This window comes from Acomys russatus, chromosome 4, assembly GCF_903995435.1.
Source record: "Acomys russatus chromosome 4, mAcoRus1.1, whole genome shotgun sequence".
Lineage (NCBI taxonomy): Eukaryota > Metazoa > Chordata > Mammalia > Rodentia > Muridae > Acomys > Acomys russatus.
Window position 1 is genome coordinate 75,719,020 of NC_067140.1, and position 15,522 is coordinate 75,734,541.

General features: G+C 43.9%; 1 protein-coding gene across 1 annotated transcript in view; it reads right to left on the minus strand.

Moving 5' to 3' along the window:
* Nucleotides 1-3,657: 3,657 nt before the first annotated feature.
* The window catches only part of Sel1l2 (SEL1L2 adaptor subunit of ERAD E3 ligase), a 53,945-nt gene continuing 42,080 nt past the window's right edge, over nucleotides 3,658-15,522 (minus strand). Inside the window, exons 13-17 of the mRNA XM_051144743.1 lie at nucleotides 14,781-14,946; nucleotides 14,607-14,681; nucleotides 11,499-11,671; nucleotides 4,489-4,617; nucleotides 3,658-3,777 (exon numbers count right to left, since the gene is read on the minus strand). Of these exons, the coding sequence (XP_051000700.1) occupies nucleotides 3,658-3,777; nucleotides 4,489-4,617; nucleotides 11,499-11,671; nucleotides 14,607-14,681; nucleotides 14,781-14,946 (663 nt within the window). The remainder of the gene's footprint in view (nucleotides 3,778-4,488; nucleotides 4,618-11,498; nucleotides 11,672-14,606; nucleotides 14,682-14,780; nucleotides 14,947-15,522) is intronic.

Here is a 15,522-nt window from a genome sequence, read left to right on the forward strand (position 1 = left end):
AAAACAAGGAAATCTTGAAATTTGCAGGCAAATGGGTAGAACTAGAAAAGATCATCCTGAGCCAGGTAACCCAGACCCAGAAAGACTCACATGGTATATACTCACTTATAAGTGGATATTGGCCCAACATAGGTGCCCTCTGAGAGACTCATGCAGCGGGAGATAGAGACAAAGGCTGGCACTCTGAGAGTTGTACGGAAGAGCATGGGTGGGGGAATGGCGGTGGGTAGAAGGGCCCGGAGGGGTCAGGAGCCCCACAAGGAGACCATCAAAGCTGGCAGATCTGGACCCAAGGGGGCCAGCATGAACTGATGCACCAACCAAGGACAATACACGCAGAGCTAGACCCCCTGTTCCGATCTAGCCAATGGACAGTGCATTCTCCGTGGTTGGGAGGTGGGAGTAGCAGGGACTGCCTCTAAAAAAAAAAAATCTCTTTTTAACAGATCCTAATGCTGCTTCATACTGGCTCACCCTGAAATTCTTTTCTATGAAGTTAGGGATCCTGGGATCATCTGAGTGGAAGTCTCTTAAAATAACTCCTCAGGTTGCAGGGGCCAGTGGCACAGAGCTGTGACTCCAGCCTACAGCTATGGATCTGTGCTATCTGAAAGGGAAAGCAGCTCATTGTTCTAGGTGTCCGTAAAACAGGAAAGAAAAAAAAAATCCACTTCACAGATTATCTGGGAGGATGAAGGCGACTAACCAAGAAAATACTTGTCACATGGTGGATGTGCTGACCTACACCATACAGGAACATGGTGGAGCACTCTTGTGCTTGGCGTAGCAAACTTCCTGAGCACGAAGACTGTGTAAAACACAAATAGATTTCTCAAGTTCTCGGCAGAATACTGGGACTCAGTGCATGCTCAGTGGAGCACTGAATGGAGGAGTGAAAAGTGTAGACCGCAGCTGTCCTGCTACCATCCCCCTCAGGCCTTTGGGCACTTTGAAAGTGAAACTGATAACTTTGACTACCTGCAACCTGTTTGCCCTAGGCAGAGGTTCTCAACCTATGGGTCTCAACACCTTGGCTGTATTGAGTGACTCTTTCACTTGGGGGTGGGGGTTGGGGGAATGCGGTGGGGGGGGGTGGGGTAGGGTTTGAGGGATGGGGGGGACATATCAGATATCCTGCATATCAGATACTTACACTGTAGCAAAGTTAGAGTTATAACGTAGCAATGAAAATAATGTTAAGGTTGGGGCTTCACCACAACATGAAGAAGTGTGTTAAAGGGTCACAGCATTAGGAAGGGTGAGAACCACCCGCACAAGGGCATCATGCATCTGTGTGGAAGCTTATGCAATTAATGCCCCCCCCCAATAACCCATCAGTCTCGGATTTGTGGAAATAACCTGCTTTCCTTGCTCCGTACACAGAATATCTAGAAAGTACATGTTCTACCGAAAGCACTAGAAATCTGCCTTACTCTCCAGTGACCAGAGGTGCTAACTTTGATACTCACCCTAACATTCCCCTCTTGCTTGTTTTTCTTGATAAACTACTTATACCGAAATCCCTGATTAGCTTGTAGGGGAAGCTAAATCAAGAAAAATGCATTAGATTTGAATTGTTTGCGACACGTAAGGCTCTCAGAAGTGAGGCCCTCCCTTCTCTCTGCATCACCTCTCCTCCCACTTGGTTTGAGGTCTTTGTGTAAGCTGATTGGCCCCCGGGCCAGCGCACTAGCCAAGCCTTGGCTGGCTACCTTCATGCTGGCTGTGGTGGCATCTACTGTAGCTGGCTGGTGTTTCAGGACCGAGGCCCCAGCAGATCCCATGACTGATGTAGCGAAGCGAATCTTGTGTTTCCTGGGCACTAGGATGACCTTAGCTTGCTCAGGAATCATCCCCCTCATATGACTTGCCTGCTGTTGTGAAGAAAGTGACTGAATGTTCCATTTTCCTTGGAGTCTATTAAGAGTCTCTCTGTACACTTGCTTGCGGGTGTGTGTGCTGTCTGCTACATAACATAGAGGACGGTACAAAATGCTATCTCGCCAGAATGGGAAAGTGTCAGTGGTTTTCCAAGAGGGAGGTTCTTTCTCCCTTGGTCGGTCATTGTGATGTTGCCCTCAGTGGTGGCACCACAGAAAAGGCCCAGAAATGGGCATTCTGATGACTTGTGAACTATTAGTTTTTAAAGCTTTCTTTCCGAGTTCTTCTAGGTTCTCTCACCAGTACTGTTGCCGCATAATCGAAAACAACAACACGGAACTCCTGCTGTGCCTGTGTTGGGTTATAAGTACCAGAACGGACCCTTTCGTATTGACACTCAGCATTTTGGCTGGATGGTCACAGGGCACTGAAGCCATGCTGATTATCAACTCAGCTGTCCTTCATGCCACTCCAACTCATTTGAGGTTTTGTTCGTGTTTGCTCTTGTGTTTCCAAACAGGCTCTTCTAACGTTGTCTAGGATGGCCTTGAACCTGCTATTCATACCAGACTGGCCAGCTTTCATGCCTTAGAGTCCCACATGCTGTGATCACAGACATATACCACTATGCCTGGCTTCTTCACCCTGAGTTTAAAAAGGTTATTCAAAACTACCACTTACTTATTTAATATTTGAAATTACCTTTATTTTAATATGTGTGGGTGTTTGTCCTCCTTGTATGTCTTTGCACCACCTGAATGCAGTGCCCATGAAGCCCAAAAGATGGCTTCAGACCCCCTGGGACTTGAGTGACAGATAATTGTGAGCTGCCAGTTGGGTGCTGGGACCCACTAGGGTCCTCTGGAAGAGCAGCCAAGTGCTCTTAACTGTTGGGCCATTTCTCCAGCCTCCAACACTACCATTTATGATGTACCCCCTAGGTCCATGGCCTTTGCTACTCTGTTTGCATACATTATTTTATTTAATTCTCATGCCAACTGTCTAAGATAGGTTTTTTGTTTTGTTTTGTTTTGCTTTGTTGTATTTCTCTTGTCTTTTGGGTCAGGAAACTGAAACTGAAGAAGTCAAACTACCCTGAGAGTCATAGAGCTAGGGCTCAAGCCAATCCTTCGACATTAGGTCATGGACTTATTGGTTCTCACAATAATTCCCTCTGCTTTCTCTTAGGCCCCTGACTTGCCTGCTGGGAGCCAGAAAAGCGAGGACCTTTTAATTTCTGCCCGGGAAGCTGATGCCATATTCCACTCCTCCTTTTCCAAGCATGACTTGCTGTGGAATACTTGCTGCTCATCAGGGCTTCAGGTTGCCCCCAGGATCATCCCTGTGGACTCTGTGCAGTATCTATTTATCATCTTCTCAGATGTCTATGGTCCTATCTTCCCTAGACTCAGCCTTCTCCTCACTTCAGAATGTTTTGTAGAGCCAAGACAACCAACTTAGTCTCCTCAAAAGGGAAGAGTACCTTTGTTATAACATGAAGATGGTGACCTTTATCGAGGTCAGGACTGTATAACCAAGATGACAAATTTGTGACAAAGCATTAGATGACCTGTCCTGGGCACCCCCCCTGTCATCCTGTCAACTAAGCAGGAAGTCTGCAGTTGTGTCTTTAGGGCAGTTCTTGGGCTTTGCCCACTCCCTGTCTCAGCCTGTGTGGGAAATTGGCAGCAGCTTTTGACTTGGATGAGGAAATTCTTTATTTGGTGAGGATAGCTTGCTGTGAACCTGCAAGCAGGTTACCTGGTGGTCCATAGCCTACCTATGGCGATTTCTAAGCAAGAAGATCAGCGCAGCAACAATAAGGCTGATCACAAACAAATCCCAGTATGGTCCAACGGTGCTGTCCAGTTTCAGCCGTCTCCATCTCATGGTAAACTGCTGGCAAAAGGCAGTTAGTCAAAAGAGAAAACAGTCCGAGAACCTCACTATGGTCAGAACCATTTCTCCACAGAAGCCCACCACTGCCACCCTCTCCACAGGCCATCCCTCCTGCTCCCTTCCCTCTTAGATGTGGCCAGCTTCAGGGTAGAGCTCACACATAGGCTTAATTGCTACTTCAAGGATAAGTAGCCTCAAGTATAGAATTTAGCTGAGCATGGTGGCACTTGCCTATAATCCCTGTACTGGGAAGGGTCTCAAATTTGAGGTCAGCCTGGGTTACACAGTGACTTCGAGGTCATCCTTGGTTATATCATAAGGCTCTGCCTCAAAAATTATTTAATTTCTACTTTTAAGAAATACAGCTCTTTATGGTGCCACTTGCCGCCCGCCATCTGCTTACCAGTCTCAGATTTCAATGGCAGGAGTTGAAGTTTGAACAAGTATATATAGCACATCTCTGCTTAAGGCTCTGAGCAGAGAGTATGCTGGAAAAAGTATCTGATGAATTAATTCACTGCTTCTACTACATGGTGTCAACACACACTCAACAAGTAGAATTGCAGTGCTTAGCACAAGGCTTTGCATTCTATTTATCAAAGAAAAGTTAACTTTAAAAAATACTCCCTTGGTAAGCCTCATCATCACTCTGTCTTGAGTTTCTTGGAGTTTTCAGAGTGTCTGAGAATCTTTTTGGGACAAACTTACATTAAAAAACAGGATGTCTTGGAGCAAATGCATCGTTTCCAGTTTCATAAGAGCAAAGAACACAGGTACGTGGGCATCTGGGTTTGTCTGAGCAGCCATGTCGTACAATCTTCTGGCCAGGTGAATGTCCTAGAAAGAAAACAGCCCATTCTCATCAGGTATAGATTCTTGAGAAACAGAAACTGTTGTTAGAAATATCACAATTTAGCAGGTGGAGGTGGTGCATACCTTTAATCCCAGCACTTGGGAGGCAGAGGCAGTTCAATTTCTGAGTTTGAGGCTAGCCTGGTCTACAGAGAGTTCTAGGACAGCCAGAGCTACATAGAGAAACCCTGTCTTGAAAAACCAAAAACCAAAAAAAAAAAAAAAAAAAAAAAAAAAAGCCAAGCCAAACCAAAACAGAAGAAAAATCACAGTTTGTATTTGGTAGACAGAATGGGCCAAGAAAATTGTCCATGCCCTTCCTGGGACCCAAGGCTATGTCACAGCAAAGAGGATTTCGAAAATAGAAAGTTATAGACCTTAAAATAGAGTGTCCTTGACTATGCAGGTGGACCCTAATAATCCTAGAGGCCTTAAACCCAAAAGTCTCATGGCTGAAGGCAGAAGAAAGTCAGAGGGAGTGGGAGAGGGAGATTGAGGTATGAGAGGAATTCAGATTGTCACACAGGGTGGTGGGGGACGGGATGAGATTACAGGGAGAGAATCAGAAACGGCTCGTAGAGGCGGCAAGGAAGGAAGGAAGCAAGGGGCTTGGTCTTGACAAGTTCTGAGAACTTAATTCACCAACAACCTGAACAAGCTTGAAAATGCATTCCTCCCCACTCTCTCCAGTGAAGAATCGGCCTTGATTTTAGTCATAGGAGACCTTGATTACTGGCAAAAGCTGCCTAGCTCCGAGCCATTTGAGTCAGGATGCCTTCCAGGTGTGGCTGTCAGAAGGTTGGTGCTGCTTACCAACATAGGAGCCAAACAGGTTGGAATTAACACACAGATCAGGGTTTGCAGGATTTAGTTTCTTTGTTTCCAGGAAGACTTGTCCCAAACAATCTCCTGAATTGGCACCCACCTAAACATGCAAAGAGATCCAACCCCACAAAGTTGTCCTCTGATGCCACATATGCGCTAAATTCTAGAAATGACTCCTCACTCTTTCATCTTATTTAGCAAAATGTTCACACCACTGAAACACAAAATGTTCTTCTTTTGATATATATTGCTCTGTGGATGGCCAGGACTCTGTGAAGGAAAAGTCCATTGCCGACTTCATCCACTTAGATGCAACTTGTATGTGGTGCATGGGAGTTTATTTTACTTTAAGTTCAGTGATTCAGGTTAAGTGAACCAGTCTCTGGCTCTTCTTAAATAACATGTTCCAACTAAAATATCAGGTGTGCCACAGTTGTGCTTAATGTGTTCATATGTTCAAAATAGCTTCTTACAGGTCAAAGAGACAGACTTCTCAAAAAAAAAAAAAAAAAAAAGCCATGACACTTGAGTTCTCCAGGTCCACATATTTTAATATCACCAACGTTTTCTTACACTAACATAGACCATGTAAACAGAAACATGGTTGTTTGAGTAATTTATTTTCATTTTCTTATTATGAATACATCACTTAGAAGTTGGGGGGAAAATCTGATATTATAGAACTGAAAAGGAAAAAATTCACCCATAACCTTATTATGCAAATATAACTATGGATAGTATTGTATACACATACTTTCACCATAGATGATTTACTGGATTTTTTTTTTCTTGACCCCAGAACCAAGCCTACTACTTCATAATATGAGCAACTACCTGGTAAATATACAAACAAGTAATTGAGGGTTAAACTATAATAACAGGGCATTCTAGAACCAGATTATGAGGGGAAGGAATGAATAGTTTAGAATGTAGTTTGAAGAAAGGTCGTATATGAAGCTACTGTTATCAAGGAGAGTTAAGGCAAAGGAGGCACTGAATTTAAAGTAGGAAGGCTAGCTTATAATGACAGCAAAGTATTTTCAGTTTTTGTGTTTGTCTATCTGCATTGCCTTTGGGGGGGGAAGTGAAGTTGGTAACTGTTTAAAGGAGTTATACTTTACCAATGATAACACAGTAGTTTTTGATGAATTAAGTATACCTTAAGGCAATGGCAACACTTGTAACAAACCTCCCAAATTCAGGGATGTAACACCGAAAAGTTTGTTTTTAACTTTAATCAACATTTTAACTCGGATCTTCTTGGATTTTCTTCACTGGTAATTAAAGGATTCAGCTCTTTCCATTCACACACACAGAGAGAGAGACACACAGACAGACAGACAGACACACACACAGACACACAGACAGACAGACAGACACACACACACACAGACAGACAGACACAGACACACAGACAGATAGACAGACACACACACACAGACACACAGACAGACAGACAGACACACACAGACAGACAGACAGACACACACACACACACACACACACACACACACACACACACACACACATACACCCAGCCTCTGATTTCTGCTGTGTTCCATCAACAAAGTGCAAAGCTGCTAGGGAGAAGCCCCATATAGCTACTTTAGCACAAATGGCACCTTTCCCTTAAGCTGTTTAGTAAGGGACACATAGATACAAAGGATGTTGGGAAATGTAGTATAACTAGCCAGGCATTCTTCCGTGGAGGACTAGTGATTATAAGTCCCTAATGGGCAGAGGTATTTCTAATAGAAATGTAATGGGAAAGCATCAGAATTGAAGGCACCAAATAGTTTTTGCAATAGACCATAGTGATTAAAAATTCAGAACTGATGCAAAGTAGAGACAGTTGCGATGGCCAGGAGGAATGGACAGCAGGCTTTGTTCATGGATATGCTTCTGAAATGATTTAAAAAAAATTTTTTTTTTAGAAACACAAACTGACAAAGACTTTCATAGTAATTTTCAAGCAGAATGCTTATGTTTTTATATTCGTATCCTTGGTTAATTCTACTCCAGGTGTGCTGCAGAGCACTGCCCTCCCCACAAAGCAAGCGCCATCTTCATCAGGTCAGCTGAGTCTGCTTGCAGACGTCCTTACAGCTTCCGTTGTAGACTGTTGATACTTCCTCACAGCAGGAGGAGTTGGGGGGGCCCTTGGGCCCTCAGTTCAGTATCCAGCTCCTTCGCACAGGCATGTGTTTGTAATTCTGTCCTATTTTCACGTGGTCTCCGTGAGGCACTAAACTACACAGGCTTGGGAGCATCTGGTCTTTGAAACTATGGAGAAGTCAACATCCATGCTGAATGAAAACTTGCCAACGTGGCTGCTTTGGGGATCACCCACCATCCCGACAGTAACTCCTGACCCGTGCTGCGTAAGTAAAGCCCTCCAAAATCCATTAGTTCCCCAGGGTGAACTTTGAAGGAACCCCTCTTTGGTCCGTCCTTGGGAGTTTAGGAGGAGGAAGTGGGGCGTCCATCCACTAAGGGATTTGGGCAACAAGGTGTTATCTGACCCTGAGTTAAGTTGAAGCGCCCTGAACTGAGGCGCTTGTCAGTGATATAGGGGGATAAACTGTCTGCATTACCTCAGGTTCCAAGACAGATGAGACATCAGTGGCTCATGTTTTTACATGGACTCCACAAGAATTGGTTTATACCTCACCTTCCTTCCTTTAATGCAAGTGTTTACAGCACACGATCCCACCCACCTTCTTTCATTCTCAGAGACTCTCTGCAAATGACATTGCACTCACTTTGCTCACTGGTTTGCTCAAGAATTGGAAACAGGGATGTGAAGTGCTGTGATGAAGCAATGCTACAGTCCCTGGCAAGCTGGAAAGGCCGTCCTCGCAGAGCAGCTGGAATAACTTTGGGACTTGAACTCATCAGGATGATTATGTTGAAAATTAGAGTCACTTTATTTAATTTGGCTATGAGATGATGAGGTTAATAAACTTTGCCCTGGACACTTGGTGAATATTTTTCTAATTGCTAAACAAAAGAGATCAGTGAGGGTAAAACCCAGTGATCTCTCATCAGGTGAATCCAGAATCCTGAGATCTAGGTCTGAACGCAGCCCCTGGTCTCTCTCTGTCTCTCTGTGTCTCTGTCTCTGTCTGTCTATCTGTCTGTCTGTCTGTCTCTCTCTCTCTCTCTCTCTCTCTCTCTGGTTTTTATTTGTGTCCCACCCATCTCTGGTTTGATTTTCTTCTTTTTTGTTTTTCCTTTTCTTTTTTGTTTGTTTTTCGAGACAGAGTTTCTCTGTGTAACAGAGCCCTGGATGTCCTGGACTCACTTTGTAGACCAGGCTGGTCTCAAACTAACAGATCTGCCTGCCTCTGCCTCTTGAATTCTGGGATCAAAGATGTGCGAAACCACTCCCAGCTTGACCTCTAGTTTTTAATGTAGACATTTTCTGCCAAAACGAACAATAAACAAAAACCAGGAGACCTCAAGTGAGAAAAATGATCCAAGTGTGCAGTCTGTGAGTTAAGAGGAAACCTGGCAGGAAGGAACAGAAAAGTGATCAGAGGGATGAAGGAGAGAGGAACCTGTTTTTGTTATGATCCCCAGTGTGGGATGGGGAGAGGTCTTGTGAGAGAACAGGTGGTGTTAATCCACTAGAAGACAAATCACCTCATGCGGGAGCTTGATTGTTGCCAGCTGAAAAGATCCGTGAACAGACTCTGGGAGGAGATATATAAATAAGCCTAAAACTGGAGGCTGGGTTTTTTGGAGACTTATAATAGTTTTGGCTGTTCATCGCCACTTCGAGACGTTCCTGGAGTGAACTGCTCGAGGAAAGGCTTCGGGGCTCCAGGCTCCTGCTGAGGTTCTGAGTTCTGATTACTCCAGGTCCCAGCGGATGAAATCCCATTGATTACGCCAGGAGAATTGCTCCTTGGAACTGATATCCTTACGGTTTTGATATTGTATTCTTTAATCTACATTTTCCTATAGTTTAGGTTAGTTGGGTTATAAGTGACGTACGCTTTGTTAATAAGTTTGTAATAAAATATATTTGTTAAGAAAATTGAGCCTACAGAGGGAAGACCCTGCAGGTCTTTTTCTTAGTGTGAAAGGGATGCCTGCTCTCTGCATGTGAAGAAAGTGTCCAGCAAAGAGCCTCACCATTGACTTTGGAAGGAACCCCAAGCCATCGATGTGGCCTGACAGCTGGGTCCCGGACAGCATGTCCTCTCTTGCTGCTGTGGCCATGTGTTCTGGGAGGTTACTTCCAGGGACACAGGTAGAAAACAGTCTCACCACGGTGAAGATGTGGCTATTAGGAGAGTGAGTTCTGTTGTGAATCACTCTGTGTGTGTGTCTGTGTATGTGTGTGTGTATGTGTGTAGGGGATGGGGTAGGAGAGCTAGCTGAGTAGAGCACACTGAGTTGGGTCATTTGTACATTTTCTATAATGATGCTTCTTTTCTCTTGGGTTATGGTGTTTCCTATGAGGAATTATGAATAACAACCTTTGATCTTATTGAAAACTTAGCAGTCGTTCAAATTCCCTTCTGATCTAAATGGCAGCCATTTCACACGCTGCTTAACTACAAAGCCTTTCCACATAGGCTTGTTCATTTAATCCTTTAAGTGGGGTAAGGGGGGTGGGGGATGGGGTGAGAGCAGGGGGTGGTTGGGGGGTGTGAGGGGGTGGGCCTGGGCCAGGTATCATTAGTTCTGTTTCTCTAATGTGGATGGCAGTGGGATGTAGAAGAGCGATAGGCAACAGCCAGAGAATTATTGAATCTAGCCGCTTGGTCCTGTCCATGTTACAGACACAGATAGCTACCATCTGCTAGGTTTGGGGGAAGTAGGCTGGGTTTGGTGATGATAGTTTATTGCTCAGGGTGCTGAGGCTGATGAAAATGATCGGGTAAAGGCAGGGAGAGCAAGACAGTGGGGTCCATACTGCCAGGCGGTCGGTCCTGAATAAGCAGCCTTTGGCTATAGATGCACCGGCTCAGCGGTTCTCATCAAATTCCGTCCCAATAATTAATTTCTCAACTGTCAGTCCCACTGGACTGAAGAAGAAAGTACAGAAAGCCAAGAGTCTCCATAGAATTTCACCCTAGAAATGGTTAGCAGTATAAGCTGGAGAGGATAAACTTGGTTACTAAGAATGGCTCATTTTCAGTCCCATTGTTTTTGTTTTTTCTTTCTTTCTTTTTTTTCCCCTGAAATACTTGGGATCAGACAAGCTTTGCGTAACAGTCTGGGCCCACCACTAAAGAGCTGTGCAAACGTAGTTGAATGACTTGATCTTTGCAGTATGGATCCCTGATGCACACAAGAACAGAGCGCTTACCCCATCAAAAGGATGCATGATTTGCAAGGTTACATATATGACTACGTATCTGTCTGTCTATCTATCTATCTATCTATCTATCTATCTATCTATCTATCTATCCATCCATCCATCTATCACCTAACTCAAACTGGTTAATGTTGGCATTTAACATGCCTACATACCGGCCTCTGCCTTTTAGACACATAATTCATCTTCTGACTGATTAGTCCCACTGACTAAGGGATTCCCCACCCCCTTAGCACCTGTAGTATAGTGTAAGCTTTCTTCCATCAATGACAATGCTGTCTCTGTAGTCTCGGAGGCCTCTCTAGAGTTCCCAGGGGTGGTGTCATGGAGGTAATAGTTGCTTCGTGAGCTACTCCTAGGTTAATGAGCGCCACCTTACTCTCCAGCTTGAGCCTCATTCCACCTGGCTGTTGTTACTGTTAGGAGTTGGTGGAGGGGTCAGTGCCTAAGTCCTTGCGGTGAAGAAATAGAGTCAGGGCTTACTACAAAAAGATGTGTTGGGAAAAGGAGGAATTGGTGCATTAGATTGGCCCAAATTAGATTTCTTTTACCCACTAGTTATGTCCGTGGTATAAGTGGAGGATATGGAGGCAATAGCATGGCATATGTGTTAGCCCAGGGGACTCTTGTTCTTCCATATCAATGACATCAGTGAAATTTTCCCTTCTCACCCAGCGTGCCGTTACTAGCTTTGAACCCACGCGATTACCTTTGTGATTCCCAAGCCGTGTTCGTACATATAGGCCAGATTGAACATGGCTTGTGCACTGTGATGCTTGTCCGCTGCGATGCTGTAATGTGTGGCTGCCATTTCATAGTCTTTCTTAGTCCCATAGCCATAGTAATGGTAATCTCCAATTTTCACTCTAGCAAAAGCATTCCCTGAGAGAAATATCAGAAAGAGAGAATCACAAGTGATTCATGTATGGTTCTCAGTAAGTCAGCCCAATAAGCTGTAAAAACACCACATACACATGCATATGTACATGTATGCACATGAAATATTCAAAATCCCGCAGTCAAGATTACTCTATGTGCTCTATGAAACACAAAACAATGCTTAGTGCTAGTGGTCTTCATTGCAGAATACTTGTCGTGGTTATAATGCTCTGAAAGAAATGATAAACTCCACGTTTTACCTTTTAAATTCATATTTTGGAGGTAGGACAGCAACTCTTGGAAAAGTAAATTCCATCTTTCCTGCCCCTAAAATTCCTTCCTAAAACTCTACTCTCATGTGGCAGTAGCCCCATCAGGGCAAGGCAAGAACCACAGGCTCCTAATTACTAAAATTGTTCTGGATCCTAGTATGGCACTTGATAAATATTTATGGAATGATTAGGCAAACATGCTAGGATATTTTTAGAAAATGCCTTCCCCAGAGGTAATTTAGGATATTACTTTCCAACAAACATGGATATGTGGATATATCAAGGAAGGGGGAAATTGCATTACTTTTAAAGATATGCAACATTGTTCTTTTGAAGGTCACTTAGAAACAGCAGATGCCTGTGCATGGCACACGTGTGTGCATGTGCGTGTGTGTGTGTGTGTGTGTGTGTGTGTGTGTGTGTGTGAGTGTGAGTGTGTGAGTGAGCACCTCAAATGATGGCCATGCTTCTGTTCTACGGGTTGAGAGGATGAGGAAAAATTCATGTTGGATATTTGACTCAGCTGTGGCCAACCCTCCACAAAATCTGGGCTTCCCTGAAAAATGGGAACCACATGTAGCAGGGTCTGAGGTATGTCTTGAGATCTAGGACTCTTTCCAGAGTTCTCTGCCCATTTGGCTCAGTGCAGTGGCTATTTTTATTTTAAAGTGATACTTCTAGTGTCTTCTATTAAAGCACGGATACTTTAAAGAGATGTGATACCATGTGCCATCTTTGTTTCCCTTTGAGCAGAGCTATTGTTTTAAAGTTCTTAAGCTGATGAAGACATTAACTTTCAGAGTTTGATTCCCAGACAATTCATACAAAATGTATAGGTGATCCGGGCATGGTGGCGCACGCCTTTAATCCCAGCACTCAGGGAGGCAGAGGCAGGGCGATCTCTGTGAGTTCAAGGCCAGCCTGGTCTACAAAGTGAGTTTAGGACAGTCAAGGTTACACAGAGAAACCTAAAACCAACATAACCCAACCTAAACCCCAAAACCAAAATGTATAGGGGAGTGGAAGCAAGGACTGATGGGAACGGTACTCAGGCAAAGGGAACTGCAGAGGCCAGGGAAGACATGATACCCAAAGAGAAACCCACTCCATCTCTATGTCATCTTGACCTCAAGGTTCCATCCTGGCATAGTCACAAAGGGATGGGACACAAGTGTATTCTTAAATGTTGCAGTTAAGAGCAGCAGCCCCCAGGTCCCTAAGATTGGGGGAGAGTGAGCAAGCAACGGTATCCTAATGAATGCTACTGACTAAGGGCATGTGGTCACTCTGACAGGCTCCTGAACAGATCGGTTGACTAGAGAAACATTTCTACTTCAGCTCCACGATTGCACAGTGGTGTCTGAGGCATAATGGCTCAGTGCCCACTTCACATGAAGCGGCCGCTAAAAGAAGCATTAGTGATTGCTTGGAAGCTCTCATTACTAGATTTTCTACTTTTTGTGAGCCACTCAGCAGCCAGAGATTTGAGAATGGGCATGCTGATCTTTTGTGACGCATGATTATTTTCAGCAACTTAGTGTGTGTGTGTGCATGTGTGTGTGTTCAATTTAATATTAATATCTCTTCATTTTCAACTTTTCTTTGTTCCAATTTCCATGCCATTTCCTGGCTTGAAATAAACGTGTGTTTGTTGCAATTGAGCTGATTTGCCATGGCTGAGAGATTGCTGGCGTTGTTTTCTCACTCCGAATAAGGTCTTTATTGCATTTTAGAAAACATAGAATTTCCCACTAAAATCGCATTGATGGCTTGGTGCTGTATTACCAGCTCAGCTGGGTCTGCGAAGGCACCACTGTGGGCCTTTTTCCCCTCTGCCTCATATTAGCATCAGCTGAGAACCATTTTTTATCCTATTACTTCCTGTTAAAAGGGATGATTCAGCCTTAACAGGAGATGATTTCAAGAAACCTAATTGGAAATAAAATTGCTCTCTTATTGCCAGAGTTCCTCACACATCCAAATGCTAACTGTGACAGCTGCGCGATATCACTCTGATTTTAATACTATAATTTTAGGGGGGAAATTGGAAGGGACATGGTGATTCAAATGCCACCTGTCAATGCTGTTTCAAGCAATGATAGTTTACAGTCCTTACCACATATGAAACCAATAAGTAGGAAGGCCTTGAGGTGCCAAGAAAGGATCTTTACACTTATTTATACTAGCTTTTTAAAAATAGAATTCTACCATATTGATGGTTAGAGTGGAGATCTGAAGAATGTTGTCATCATCAGCATCTCATTTTAGATGAGAAATCAGACACTGCCAGTACATAATTAATTTTGCCTCCATACTCATAGGGACGCAGGTCACATCTCAGATTAGCTCAGGAAGCAGCTCAGCAAATGAATGGCTAAAGCCAGACCAAAGAAATTGTTTTCTTGAGTAAAATTATCACGTTTCCAACAACAGCTCTGGTACCATGGAGACAGAGACAAATTCTTAAGGCTTGCTAAACTAGGGGACTTTGAGAATAATGAAGAAAACAGTCTCAGAAATGACCTCTAACCCCAGGATAATTTGAAGTGGCCCCTGCTTGCCACCTTGTCCCTCTCTGTCTGTGGGCCCAACAACACAACTGAAGCAAATCAGATGAACAGTCACAGACAGAGTCCAGCTATGCACCTACTTTGCTCTGTTTATACCTTGAATGGCGGCTCGGTTCCATAGCAGGAGTGCCAGTGGGTACATCTTCTCTTTCTCCAGAATTTTAGCTTGTTCTGAAAAAGAAAGAGAGAAGGAAAACATCCCATTAAACAGGCTTACGTGAGGATGTGCATATGTGCATATGCATGGTCGGGGAATTGCAAAGATCTTACTAGATTCCAAAATGAACGCCGAATTGCTTTGAGCCACTTCGTATCCCATCTCGGCGAGCAGTGCATACTGAATAAGAGAGGAGTCTACGTCGCCATCCTTGTAGGCAAAGTAGGCTGTCAGGAATTTCTCAGCCCAGTGGCCTAGTTCACAGACACCTTTGTAAAGCTGAAGATTGGAAAAGAAATCAGAGAGGCCAGTTAGGTTCATCCTGTATCGTGTTCTGTGGCCCCAGTCTTCAGCTTCTGCCAGCTGACAAGGCAAGACTCTTTTTTTTTTTTTTTTTTAAAGAAAAACTTGCCTGGCTTTGAAAATTATTAATACATTTATCGGCACACAAATTCTCAGGGTAGTTTTGTCTTTAGCAAATCGTTGTCAGGCTCCTTTTTAATGTGTGTAATAAACTTTCCTGGATTGAAGGCTGTTCAGCAGGATAGAATATCAATGTGGAGGGCTTCCTTGTTGATTCTGTCATTTTTAAATTATGTATATATATTTTTATTTAATTAATTTATTCAGATTACATCTCAATTGTTCCTCCCTCTCACCTTCTTTCACCCTATTCCCCTCTCCAAGGCACTGTTGCTCTGCAGGGACAAGGCTACAGCTGTTGCGGAAATGCGAAGGAAGGAAAGTCAGAGCCGGAGGGTATAGGTGACACAGTAAGGAGGGAGGTGTGCAGAGCTCCATGGGGACAAATGTCAACTTAGCTGAATAGCCCTTATGTAACCAAAAGAGGTTAGC